The 13,146-nt window shown below is 37.6% G+C and overlaps 1 protein-coding gene across 1 annotated transcript in view; it reads left to right on the top strand.

The window, feature by feature from the left end:
* TRAPPC11 (trafficking protein particle complex subunit 11) overlaps positions 1-13,146 on the top strand; it is a 46,341-nt gene that overhangs the window by 19,867 nt on the left and 13,328 nt on the right. Inside the window, exons 16-25 of the mRNA XM_070598222.1 lie at positions 295-356; positions 472-604; positions 1,181-1,311; positions 4,642-4,797; positions 6,280-6,467; positions 6,587-6,735; positions 6,916-7,037; positions 7,567-7,686; positions 11,498-11,563; positions 11,672-11,828. Coding sequence (XP_070454323.1) covers positions 295-356; positions 472-604; positions 1,181-1,311; positions 4,642-4,797; positions 6,280-6,467; positions 6,587-6,735; positions 6,916-7,037; positions 7,567-7,686; positions 11,498-11,563; positions 11,672-11,828 — 1,284 coding nt within the window. The remainder of the gene's footprint in view (positions 1-294; positions 357-471; positions 605-1,180; positions 1,312-4,641; positions 4,798-6,279; positions 6,468-6,586; positions 6,736-6,915; positions 7,038-7,566; positions 7,687-11,497; positions 11,564-11,671; positions 11,829-13,146) is intronic.

The raw sequence follows: 13,146 nt of genomic DNA, 5'->3' as shown, positions 1-13,146 counted from the left end.
GTGATAAGATTTGTACTTTCGCTGAGCTTGTTATAGTTGAGGAGAACGAAATTCTCCTGCCTTACTTTTTAAAATATAGCATAAATAACTTTTCACATAGAGTTCAAGTGCAAGTATATAAAGTGTTGGGGCTTTTAGAAAGCTGTGCTAGCTGTAAATGTTCTGGAATCATGCTTAGCCATCTTAGAAGAGATACTTATTCTACGATATTTTAGTACCTTAAATGGGGTAGTGGACTTACTTTACTTGCCTGTCTTAACAGTTTTGGTTTTTTTCCTTCTTCTTTCGTGTTAGCTTCAACTCTGAAAGATGACCAGAAATCTCGGATAGAAAAGAACCTCATAAATGTTTTAATGGTCGGTAGGAATTCTTTATATAAAATATGTTCTGGGGATGTGTATACCCAGATCTGTGTCTAGATATTGTTTTTTATAACTAGCTGAACGAGTCTTTAACTCTGTGTTGGTGCAGAATGAAAGTCCTGATCCTGAACCGGACTGTGATATCTTGGCTGTGAAAACGGCCCAGAAGCTGTGGGCAGACCGAGTGTCTCTGGCCGGCAGCAATGTTTTCACAATAGGAGTACAGGACTTTGTGCCATTTGGTGGGTAGCCATCTACAATATTATTTCACAGAAATCATCCTTATTTCTACAAAATGAAGAGATGCAGAATAATAAATATGGAAGTCAGAGAACACTTTCAAAGTACAGTCATTTTATAGATATTTTTTTTTCCTCCCCCCTGACTTATAAAGATGGTCAAAATTTTAAATACTTAGTTTGCATCTTAAAATTTACTTTGTTCCTTTGTAGTTCACATGTTATATGAAATCCATTTGAACAGTTATTTAAAAGCTTTATGCTTTAATGTCTAGGCAGGTAGTTTGAAATAAATTGAAGCGAAGTGATTCTTTTTCCTTTAAAATCCTAGACCAGTTACATTTCAGGAGCAACTATGTTTTTAAAATTAAAGATGGTTTTAGAACTTTAGTTTATTCAAATTTTGTTTGTTTTTTGAAAGTGAGCTGCATTTGTGTCTGTTGAAATGCTTCATGTGTGGAAGTCAGTCAGAATGGCCAGTGTCGATGTGTCGTTTCTGGAGAGTGAACGTGGATCAGAGTCGTGTGTGGGTCTAGAGAGCCTGGTCATGTGACTCAGCCCTTCTTGTTTTTCTTCTAGTTCAATGCAAAGCCAAGTTCCACGCCCCGAGTTTTCACGTTGATGTTCCTGTGCACTTCGATATTTATCTGAAGGCTGATTGTCCACATCCCATTAGGTTTTCTAAGCTCTGTGTCAGCTTTAATAATCAGGTACTGGTACCTTTTCATGTGTTTTTACCATGTTTGTAGCTTTCATTAAATTCGATAAAATGAACTTAGTGAATTATAGTTCCGAATGGTTTCATAGTAACAAATGGGCTTTCTTAAAGTCTATTTAAAAATAAATGTCCTTGTATTTCTCAACTTCTGTATTAGCAATTCAAATTTTATACTTTTCCTAGTCTAATTTTTGTTTTCACTCCATGCTTATGAAATCTAAGAACTGTCTATATATTTTTTACAATGTATAACTTGAATTCCAAATAAGACATATTCAGAATGAATATAATCTAGTTTTCAAAATCATTTGTTTTATATTCTAACATTGGTATTAGTTCTTTATTCTAAAACTATTATATATTTGATGTTAAATTGAAGTGGAAGAGGTGGATAGAAAGTGAAAAGTCAGCCTGTAAATGTGCACCCCTCCACTGTCACTCCCCAGAGGTTATCACTATTAACTTCTTGAGTAGTCTTGATGTTTTCTGTGCATGCATGTGTAAGCAACTTTTTTCCTGCAGAATTGGGATCATACTATATGTCCTCCATTTGAACATTTTTGTAGTGTGATATAGTATAGTCAAGTAATTGATTACATTCCAGCTGTTTGCCTTAGAAGCTCACTTAATAGATGCTTATCTTCCAATCCCCCAGAAAGTATATTGAGCCTTTAACCAGTAAGCATTTATTGAGAGTTACAATATTCTTAGCATCACGGCAAACCTCAAACAGTTTAGCATATGTTAACCCCATGAAAATATGAGCATTTTTGGGACGAGGGCCAGAACTAACTTACAGATTGCCCTAGTAGGTAATGAGGACTAAGTTATGTGGTGTAGGCTAGAAATACAGTTATAGTTGGCATGCCAAGAAGAGGGAGGAAGTTTCAAGAATGAAGATGAAATTAAGATGGGTATAAAAAGGGGAGAGCGGGGAGGACCTGTCTGGCAGTGAGAAAACGCTGACTGGAAGCAGGAGTGTACCTTCTGTGTTTATGGGCAAGTGAAGACACAGCCCATAGGGCAGAGGGTTCTGGGGGGAGGGGGAAGTCAGCGGGCTAGCTTCAAGGAACTTCAAGTTAGGCTAGTAAGTAAAAGTCTTTAAGATTTATTTATTTATTTATGTTCTGTCTATCTATCTGTTTATTTATTGGATGATGGTAAAGAGTGTTATCTGTTTTAATAGTTTTTTTGGCTCATGGGAACTGAGAAATGTCCCTGTGGTAGAATTGGTTAGATGAACCTGAGTCACGTGAAGATTAGTAAGTTTTATTCAACTTCAAACCATGACCCAAGGATTCCTTCTCATTTGTTTGTGAATTTTAAATCATGAGCATGAAATTTATGTTTAAGGAACTTTAGTTGCAAAATAGAGGGAAAGAAATGATAGAACGGAAACAACTGGAGGCTCTCTGTATGAATCCAGATGCAGAAGTGTGAGGGTTTGGATAATGGTGCGTGGTAGGGAGATAAAGGTATACAAGAGGCGTCTAAAAATAGGTGAGCCTGGATTGCTGAGTGTATATGGAGGACAAAGAATGGGGATAGGGTCAATAAAGGACAGGGGTTTTTGTTTTTCAGGTCAAAAACTATTTAGTTTGTTTCTTCAGCTTTATAGAGATATGACATACAGCACTGTGTAAGTTTAAAGTGTAAAACATGATGATTTGATGCACATGAATTGCAAAATGATTACCACTGTACGGTTAGTTAACACATGCTGCACCTCACATAATTACCTTTTGTTTTCTTGTGTGGTGAGAACATTTAGGATCTACTCTCTGGGCAACTTTCAAGTATATGATACAGTATTGTTAATTATAGTCAGCGTGCTGTACCGGATCTCCAGAACTTGCTTGTCTTATCGCTGGAAGTTTGTGCCTTTTGACCAACATCTCATTTCTCCCACCTCTTGGCAACCACCATTCTCCTCTCTGTTTCTGTGAGTTATAGATTCCACACATAAGTGAGATGACACAGTATTAGGACAGGAGCTTTTGTACGTGCTATTTCTTGTGCTTGGATTGGTCTTCCCTCTCTTTTATCCATTTAATTCCTCCTCGTGCCTTAAAACTCTTAGAAGCCTTGCTTCCTCAGGGGCATCTCCCTGACCTGCACAACCCATTGACCTCACCAGGCTTGCATAACCCTTCATACTGCTTGTCACAGCTGGGGTTTCACCTTTGTCCGTGTGATTATTTGGTAAATTACTTGTTTTCCTTACTAGAACGTAAGCTCCATGAGGACAGCTAATTTTTTTGCTCCCTCCCGAAATATTCTAAATTTGGAATTAGAAGGTCAATGTAGAGACTCTTAATTTACTTTTCCCATTATATCCTACTATTCCATTTCTTTCTCTTTCTTTTTTTTTTTTTGACCAGCATAGACTACTTCTATGATTAAATACTAATAAAAATGCTAAAATGTGGAGCAATTAGTTTTTAAAGTTAGATTATATTCTGAATATGTGTTATTTGAAATTCGACACAGAGCACAAGAAAAATAGTGAGTACTTAGGTTTCATAAGCATGGAATAGAAATGAAAATTAGAGGGAAAGTATAAAACTTAACTATATCAGAATTTTCTGTGAAGATAATTCATCTGCTGGCATAGAATATGGCTCTTGGAAAGTTCTTCATATTTGTTGAATGGATGAGAATGGTGATTTCATAGATATTTACGTGAAAGCTGTCTCCGTTTAGTCATCTGGAAGGAGTGTGCTCTCTGGGAGGGTAGATATACCTCCGCTTTGGGACTTGCTGAACTTGAAGTGGTAGTGGCATTATCCTCTAGACACTTGTGGATATGAGCTTTTAGTTAGGGAAATAGGACAGAATGAAAAGTTCTTACGTGGAAAATATTAGCCCAGAGGTGCAGAATATATAGAAATGGATAAACTTTGCAAATAAGTGAACATGAAGAGAAAAGGACTGAAAGCCAAGGAGTGAAACTTGTAGACCCTCTGAATTAAGGGGACAAGAAGAAGGAAAAAAGACCGTTGAGGGAAAACTAGGAAGCAACGGAGGAGGAGGAGAAACAGGAGATCTTACAGTGTCACAGGAGCCAAGTAAAGAAGGCTTTTTAAGAAAAGGAGATGAGACACAGTAGTGTCCAGTGCAACAAAGAATGAATCTTTGTTTCTCTCTCCAGGAAAGGGATGTCTGCATGTCTTCAGAAATCAGCTTGTGTGTAGTGAATTATCTTTATCTTGTGGCAGTATAAGTGCCTCCATTTGGCATAAAATACTTCTTTTTGTTAATAACCCTTCGACATCAAATGTCGTAGCTTATAAACTGTGGCCTTTGCTGACCTCTTTTTCAGGAATATAACCAGTTTTGTGTCATCGAAGAAGCTTCCAAAGCGAGTGAAGTTTTAGAAAATTTGACTCAGGGAAAGATGTGCTTAGTTCCTGGTAAAACAAGGAAGTTTTTATTTAAATTTGTTGCAAAAACTGAAGATGTGGGAAAGAAAATTGAGGTTAGTTATGAAATTTGTTTAAAAAATGTTTTAAATGATAACATAATATATACATATGTCAGAAAAAATTTCAGATAATACAGAAGTGTATTAAGTAAAAAATTAAAATCTTTCCCTTGGACTTCCCAAGAGAAATCATTCATAGTAGTTTGGTAGGTTTCCTTTCCTTGAGAATATACCATACATAGTATTTAGTAGTTGGCTTTTTTCACTTAATAGAGTATATCAGACATCATTTCCTGCTAGTATATAAGACCAACCTCATTTTTTAATAGCCACATGATCAGTTAAGGGATTTTAAACAAAATATATATATTATATGATGTAGCAATTATGTTTTGTGTAATATGACGTAAGTCAGACTAAAGATGTGTGTCATTTTGATGGTTAAACATTGCTGATTGCATATTTTTAAAGAAAAAAAATGAAGATATATATTTTAAAGGATTCATTTGATATAGATGATTAAAATGCCTTTCAAAAATATATGATGAAAGTAATATTTTTATTGATGATAAACTCTGGAGCCAGATTACGTGGGTTTAAATTCCAACTCTTAAGCTTATTAGCTTGTGGTCCTGGGCAGTTAGTTGACCTCTTTGTGTCTCAGTTTATTCATCTGGAAAATGGGAATAATCATAGTACCTATGTCTTAATGTTTCATGAGGATTAAATCATTTAGTTAGTGTAGATTGCCTGGAATAGTGATTGGTACGTAGTAAGAACTCCTTAAGTGCTTGTTTTCCATGGCTTGAATGGGAACATTGGCTGATCTAAACTTTGGACTATTTCTAAGATAGAAACAGAAGACTATACTACCAATATTCCAGTAGCAATTTCTGTGAATCTGTTGATTTTATTATTAAGCAATAGCTAGAGTTTTTGTGTATTCATTTTTTAAAAATTTTTCATGATTTTGACTAAATCCTTAACTACCTGTTTTACTTTTTACAAGGTACCTAAGGAAGCCTACCAGATGTAAATCATAATTAATAATGTTATTTTGGGTACATTTGTTAATGGATTTACATGAAAGGAACATTTATTCAATTAGCAGAGATTTTCATTCCTAATGCTATAGATGTCTTCAGGAAAAATATGGTGGAATTAGGAATTAGGTTATGAGTATGTTAACAGTTATCAAAACATTCATTTATTTCACTCAGCAACCACTAATTGGACATGTGTTACGTCGGGCACTGTGCCAGGTGCTAAAATCATAGCAGTGCTGCGCAGTCAGCATCTTAGCTAGAAAGTCAGGTTGTTATCTCTGTTTAAAGGCAAAGTAGAAACCCAGCTTATTATTGGCCAATGTCACAGCTCATCGATGGTCAGGCTAAGACTAACAGCGGGTGTTCGGACTTCTGTCACACCACGGCCCCTCGATGAACTCCGTAGACCAGCAGTCTGTGGTGGAATTTGTCGAGGGGATGGTGACGAACAAGTATGAGGTGGCCTTTCTGACAGACGTCCCTCTTTCAGATTACTTCCGTGGATCTGGTTCTGGGCAGTGAGACGGGAAGATGCGTGGTTTTAAACTGGCAGGGAGGAGGGGGAGACGCTGCCTCCCCCCAAGAAGCCTTGCAGGCCTCGCGGTCTTTCAAAAGACGGCCGAAGCTGCCGGCCAGCGAGCTGCACTGGGACAGCATAGTCATTCAGGCCAGCACGATGTAAGTGGCCCTGCCGGGCAGCTTGTGAAGGGTCTTCTTACTTCTTTTAAAGACTTTGTTCGAATAATTTGTTTTTTAAAAAAGGTCAGTGACTTAGCTGAGGTTTTTTTTTTCCAAAGGATCATTTCCAGAGTTCCAAACATTTCTGTCCATCTGCGGCACGACCCTCCCGCCCTGACTAATGAAATGTATTGTTTGGTTGTGACTGTTCAGTCCCACGAAAAGACCGAAATCAGAGATGTGAAGCTCACCGCTGGTTTAAAACCCGGTAAACATTCCTCTTTAAGGTTTGATCAGTGTTAAGCAACATGAAACAAGCTTCAGCGGTGTCAACTATGGGAAGTTTGCTTAATAGACGGTTATGATATAGTGCTCTTTATGCAGTATTAATTGTTAGGATAATGTTTGAATTCTCTGTATCTTAAAACGCCAATGTGAACACTTTTAGGCCAGGATGCCAATTTAACTCAGAAGACTCAGGTGACCCTCCGTGGAACAGAACTGTGCGATGAGTCCTACCCAGCTTTACTCACTGACATTCCTGTCGGAGACCTACGCCCAGGGGAGCAGGTGAACTTGGCCAACTCTGACTGAGAGGAAATCAATTTCACATGTAGTTTTAAATATGTAGCGAGTTTTACACAGTTTTAGAGCATTTTAATAGCATATCCTGAGACTAAAAAAGTCATTTAACTATTTATTGCACATTTTATACACGTTACGTATTTTAATATGTAAAATGTCTTAAGCAGTTGTTACACAAGGGGTTTTAGAACAAATGACTTTAATGTGGAGAATTAGTTGCCTGGGAAAATAACTAAATAGCACTAAGTTTGTAACTTTCTGAAATAACCTTTCAGTCTACTTTTATTTCTGAACCAAACACCAGGAATCCTCGGGAAGTCGAGAATGATAAGAAAAGATGGAGTAGTAGTAATCCCACTCTTAGCTGTGGCAGGAACAGCCTGTAAAAAGCGTCCCAAGAATTTAGCCAACTGGTACAGTAAACTTTAAAAGGTGGAGACATTATCCTAGAATGTATATCAGGAGGAAATCTCCATAGTATTAATTAAATTAAAATACTTTTATTTTGTTACAGCTGGAAAAAATGCTATATGTTCGCTGTGGAACAGTGGGTTCGAGAATGTTTCTCGTGTATGTCTCTTACCTGATCAATACAACTATTGAAGAAAAGGAAATTGTTTGCAAGTGTCACAAGGTATCTTTTTCATAGCTACTTCAGGAAGCATCCTATGTGGAGTATTCCCTATTTTGTATTATTTTAGTTTCCCTATAAAATAAGCAGCTTAGGTGCTTATAGTCTATTACAAATTTTAATTACATATTGGTTGATTTTTTAGTCATTTTTATTTACTATAAACGAGATAATATGGCATTCATTGCTCAAACATTAGAAAGTTGGCCTACATAGCTTTTCATATAGAGAATCAACAGATTTGAGATCTCATACAAAAAAGTCTTGTGCCTCTAAATGTTTGTAAAATGACACATTAGATAAAATCTGTAAGTTGGCTTATTTGCAGAAGGTATTAGAGGAAGGGAGATCTCCCTTTATGAAATATTTTTTTCTATTCAAAAACGAAAATCATTTTTGGTAAGGGCACATGGCAGAGAGCGAAAACAGGAGAGCTGCCGTATCACCTGACAGCTCAGAGGCACCTGCGGTCACTGATGTATTTCTTCTTGGTCTCTTCTATTTATAGAGATGGGGGGCATGTTTTTATATAGATTTAACCATACTGTGCTTTATCCGCTTTTATTGATGGAATGTTATGATATTTAGTATCTTCTTGGTCCTGGCAGCAGGGCTGTCTCAGCCTTTTCTTAGGAACTGGGTCCTCAGCCCAGCAGAGAAGGTCCAGCGGTCTTGGGATTTGTGGTTTGGTTACTGCACAGAGTCTGGGCCGTGGGCTATCTATAAGTCACTAGAGGCAAAAGCATCCTAAGAGTTACAAGTCTTTCCCGAGTGGGAGGGAGGAAGGCACGTAATCTGATCTCACCTAGCCTGATGTGATGACAAGAACCCTAGATGGTGAGTTGGGAGGAAAGGGTGCCAGCCCCAGCGCTACCTCCTAACTTGTGACTGGCCATGTAACTTATTGTGGCCTCAATTTCCTCACGTACAAATAAGAACTTTAAAGTTCTGGGCAGCTTTAGAGTCCTAAGCCTTGGATGTCATTTCTCCTGGTGATGGAAGTTTACGGTAGACTTAGAATGTCCCTCTTTGAAATAATAGTTTACTACCTGGTAGCTGACCTGGAATCAAGCGAAAACAGTGTGCTGCTGTGTCTTGAAGCAGGGTTCTCTTCTCTTCAAGACATGACATCATTGAGGTACGTGCCACTTTTTTAGAGAAGGATCTATTTATTTTTCTATCAGCCAGTCCATCCCCAAGACGTGCTTTTACGGGACACTCATTCTGAAGGATTGAAATAGATGTTACACAAAAAAGAATTGATCGGGCACATATGTCTGGAAAATACTGGGGAAAAAGGTGTTAAACAGCTCTTGTTACTTCAGGACTTAGCACAGCACTTAATTTTCTAATGTGTATTGAGAATCTTTGCAAAAGGCTATAGTGATTGTCTTTCAAAGTTATTTTACCAAGAAGCACCTTTCTCATAGAAGTCTTATAGGTCCTAGTCTTATTTGGAAGACGCTTTTTGAAATTTAAACGTAAATTCTTTTTCCTTCACTGATTAAGTCTCATTTTTACTTATATGTGAGTCTGCTGTGTAGGCCATGTAGAGATTAAAAGTAGGCCACATCTGAGACCTGAAACCATAAGGCTTCTGGAAGAAAACGTAGGCAGTACACTCTTTGACATCAGTATTAAAAGGATCTTTTCGGACACCATGCCTTCTCAGAGAAGGGAAACAATAGAAAGAATAAACAAATGGGACTTCATCAGATTAAAGAGCTTGTTCAAGGCAAATGAAAACAGGATTGAAACAAAAAAACAACCCACTAACTGGGAAAAAAATTTGCAAATCATATATCTGACAAAGGCTTAATATCCTTAATATATAAAGAACTCTCGCAACTCAACCACAAAACATCAAACAACCCAGTCAAAAAATGGGCTGGAGACATGAACAGACATTTCTCCAAAGAAGATATACTGATGGCCAATAGGCACATGAAAAGATGCTCATCATTGCTGATCATCAGGGAAATGCAAATCAAAACTACACTAAGATATCACCTTACACCCATTAGAGTGACAAAAATATCTAAAACTAATAGCAGCAAATGTTGGAGAGGTTGCGGAGAAAAAGGAACCCTCATACACTGCTGGTGGGAGTGCAAACTGGTGCAGCCACTATGGAAAACAGTATGGAGATTCCTCAAAAAACTAAAAATAGAACTACCATACGATCTAGCCATCCCACTACTGGGTATTTATCCAAAGAGCCTGAAGTCAGCAATCCCAAAAGTCCTGTGCACCCCAATGTTTATTGCAGCACTGTTCACAATAGCCAAGACGTGGAAGCAACCTAAGTGCCCATCAACAGACGAATGGATAAAGAAGATGTGGTACATATATACAATGGAATACTACTCAGCTGCAAAACAGAAAAAAATCATTCCATTTGCAATAACATGGATAGACCTTGAGAGAATTATGTTAAGTGAAATAAGCCAGCGAGAGAAAGATAATCTGTGTATGACTCCACTCATATGAGGAATTTAAAACTATGGACCAAGAACAGTTTAGTGGATACCAGGGGAAAGGTGGGGTGGGGGGTGGGCACAAAGGGTGAAGTGGTGCAACTACAGCATGACTGACAAACATTATTGTACAATTGAAATTTCACAAGATTGTAACCTATCAATAACTCAATAAAAAAAAAAAAATAGGCCACATCTGAATGAATCACTCAGTTGCTTCTTCCTTTCGTTGATCTTTTCTCTGGGAAATGTTGAGGCCCTAGGCTTTAGACCCCTGGAGCTATGGCACGCTTTTTTCCAACTGCTAAAATGAGTAAGAATGTTGTGTATCCTACCTATTAAACTTTGTTTAAAAGTGAGTTTAATGATCTTGAGGAAGGAAATAATTTGAAACATATAATAAACATTATTTAGGCATTTCACTAAGTGCTTTGTGTACATTATCTCATTTAATTACCATAGCACAGAAAATATAACTTTCCCGAGGTCACTTCACTATGTCCAGGGTCTACACAGCTAGTAAGTATGTATCCTGCCAGGACTAAAATCCAGATCTATCTGGTATTACAGCCTGAGTTTTTAACCAATGTGACATTTTTTAAAAGTTTCTTACCAATAAGGTGGCTTGTTGTTTCCAAAGATATAATAGCCCCGTTGTTTTTGAGTCCCATTGTTTTGGAGAGGAGATGTAGCATGTGAATTAAGAGTACAGGCTCCAGGGTGAGACTCGGTCCAGTTTCTACCCTTGTCACTTACTAGCTATGTCACCACTCATCTTAAAATGGCAGTAATAGTAGCATCTGTTTCCTTGAGTTCTTATGAGCATCACAGGATACATGTATAGTGATTGTAACACTGTGTCGCATTCCATTATTATCATCATTACTATTACTGTTATTTTAGTCATCGAGTCAAACTGAGGTAAAGAACTTGGACAAAAAGAAGGCCCAGATGCTAGGTTTGACACCACTAGCTTTGTGGCTGAAGGCCAATCGCTTCCCCTTCCTTAACTTCTAGTTCCTCTTCTGTAAAATGCTGACAGTGCCTGCCCTGCCCACTTTCGCTAGATCCTGAGATAAATAATGTATAAGAAAGCACTTTGCAGTGGGAACTGTTATAAAACCCTAAGATAATTTACTAGAAATAGTAGTCTAGTCTCTCTACGTGGACTTTTACAGATATTATGCAGGGGAAAGACCCTAGCTTCCTGATATATAAACTGCAATTATTTATTGGTCAGTAAAAGGTTGTGCTTTATATGCCTTCTGTTTCTAAAACTTCACCTATGGTTAAGATTTATAAATGCCATTGAAAGTATCCTTTAAATTCTCTTGCAGGATGAAACTGTAACAATAGAAACCGTCTTTCCATTTGACGTTGCAGTTAAATTTGTTTCGACAAAGGTATGTCCCTGTGAAGCATGTTGGAAATCACTTAGGTGTAGAAATTAACAGAAAAAATAAAATGGGTTGATGCAGCTCTTGACGACCTTCTGTCTTCATTTGTGACAGTTTGAGCACCTGGAAAGGGTCTATGCTGACATCCCCTTTCTGCTGATGACGGACCTTTTAAGTGCCTCTCCCTGGGCGCTCACTATTGTGTCCAGTGAGCTGCAGCTTGCTCCTTCTATGACCGCGGTGGACCAGCTGGAGTCCCAGCTGGACAAAGGTGAGAATGCGCATCATCCTGCTTAATTAGCAGAAGTCCCTTCTGGGCGTGCGTGCGTGCGTGTGTGTGCGTGCGTGCGTGCGTGTGTGTGTGTGTGTGTGTGTGTGTGTGTGTGAGGCTAGCAGTGTAAGAGCTTTTTGCTAAGGGAGGGAACTTGCGACTTATGCTCACAAAAGAAAACACGTTTAGAATTAAGATAGACTGAACATCATTTACGATTTACCCGAGTAGGTTAGATCTTATTTCAAAAGATCAGATTTTTGCTATTATCAGGAAGTTGCTCTGTGAAAAATGTACTTGAAAATAAAATAGTATTTTTTATATTTGGATTTTTTATAGATTGTTTTTTCTTATTAATTTTTAATTAAGGTTTACTATTGTCTATAATTTGAACTGGGAAATGATGTTTATTAAAGAAACTTCAGAAAAAATAGAAAAGTAGATGATAAGTTTTGTAAATCATCCAGCTGAAACTGTTTCTAGAAGAGATTCAAACCCAGGATGTTACCTTTCTGGTTCCATGTCTTTTGGGCTTGTGTGCTTCTGGAGCTGTTAGAGGGAATAAAAATTACTTTGAATGTTAACGCAAGCAAAATTGTCCTCAACTATATTATAAGGGTGAATATTGTGAGAAAAAAAATCATGATATAGTCTTAAAACCAAATATAAATGAGTTGTTTTATTTGCTCTCTTTATCTACTACTTGACTGCAGTGTCACAAGTCATAGTTGATTTGCAATACAGATTAAAATTAGATGAGTAGCTACCAGAAGTCCAACATATTTTTGCATCTGGCCTGTAGGTAAGTTTCAATATCTATCGATAAATAATCAATAGATGTTTATTGAGTGCTTCCCTGTAAGCACCATGCAAGGCTCTCAAGAAGACACCAAAAAGAACAGGCAGTCTCCATGTTCACTTCTGTGCATTTTAGAAAACTCATAAAGGAGGTACCATTTTCCTTTGGAATAATAGAGTTTTTGCCGAAGATCTTGGCATCAAATCTTCACATAAGATTAATAGATAAAAATCACGTATGTCCTTAAACATCTCTATTTAAGTGCTAAAAATATGTACCACATTCTGTAAAGTAATAATAATAAAAAACGTAGTTTGCTTTCAGAATGCCCTCATAAGCTTTGTTTTTCTCTCTCTGGAAACGTGCTTTTCTCTTGTGGTTTGGAAATCACCGTCTCTGGTTCTGCTTTGTTCCTCTGTCCTCTCCTTCCTTTTCTCCTCACTGTGCTCACGTGGAATAATCGTGAGCTTTAGAGTCAGACTGAACTAGATTCAATGCTCATTCCTGCCTCTTGCTCTT

The sequence above is a fragment of the Equus przewalskii genome, chromosome 28 (assembly GCF_037783145.1).
Source record: "Equus przewalskii isolate Varuska chromosome 28, EquPr2, whole genome shotgun sequence".
In the NCBI taxonomy this organism is placed as follows: Eukaryota; Metazoa; Chordata; class Mammalia; order Perissodactyla; family Equidae; genus Equus; species Equus przewalskii.
The sequence above is the reverse complement of the archived record's forward strand: the minus strand, read 5'-3'. Positions and strand labels throughout refer to the sequence as shown.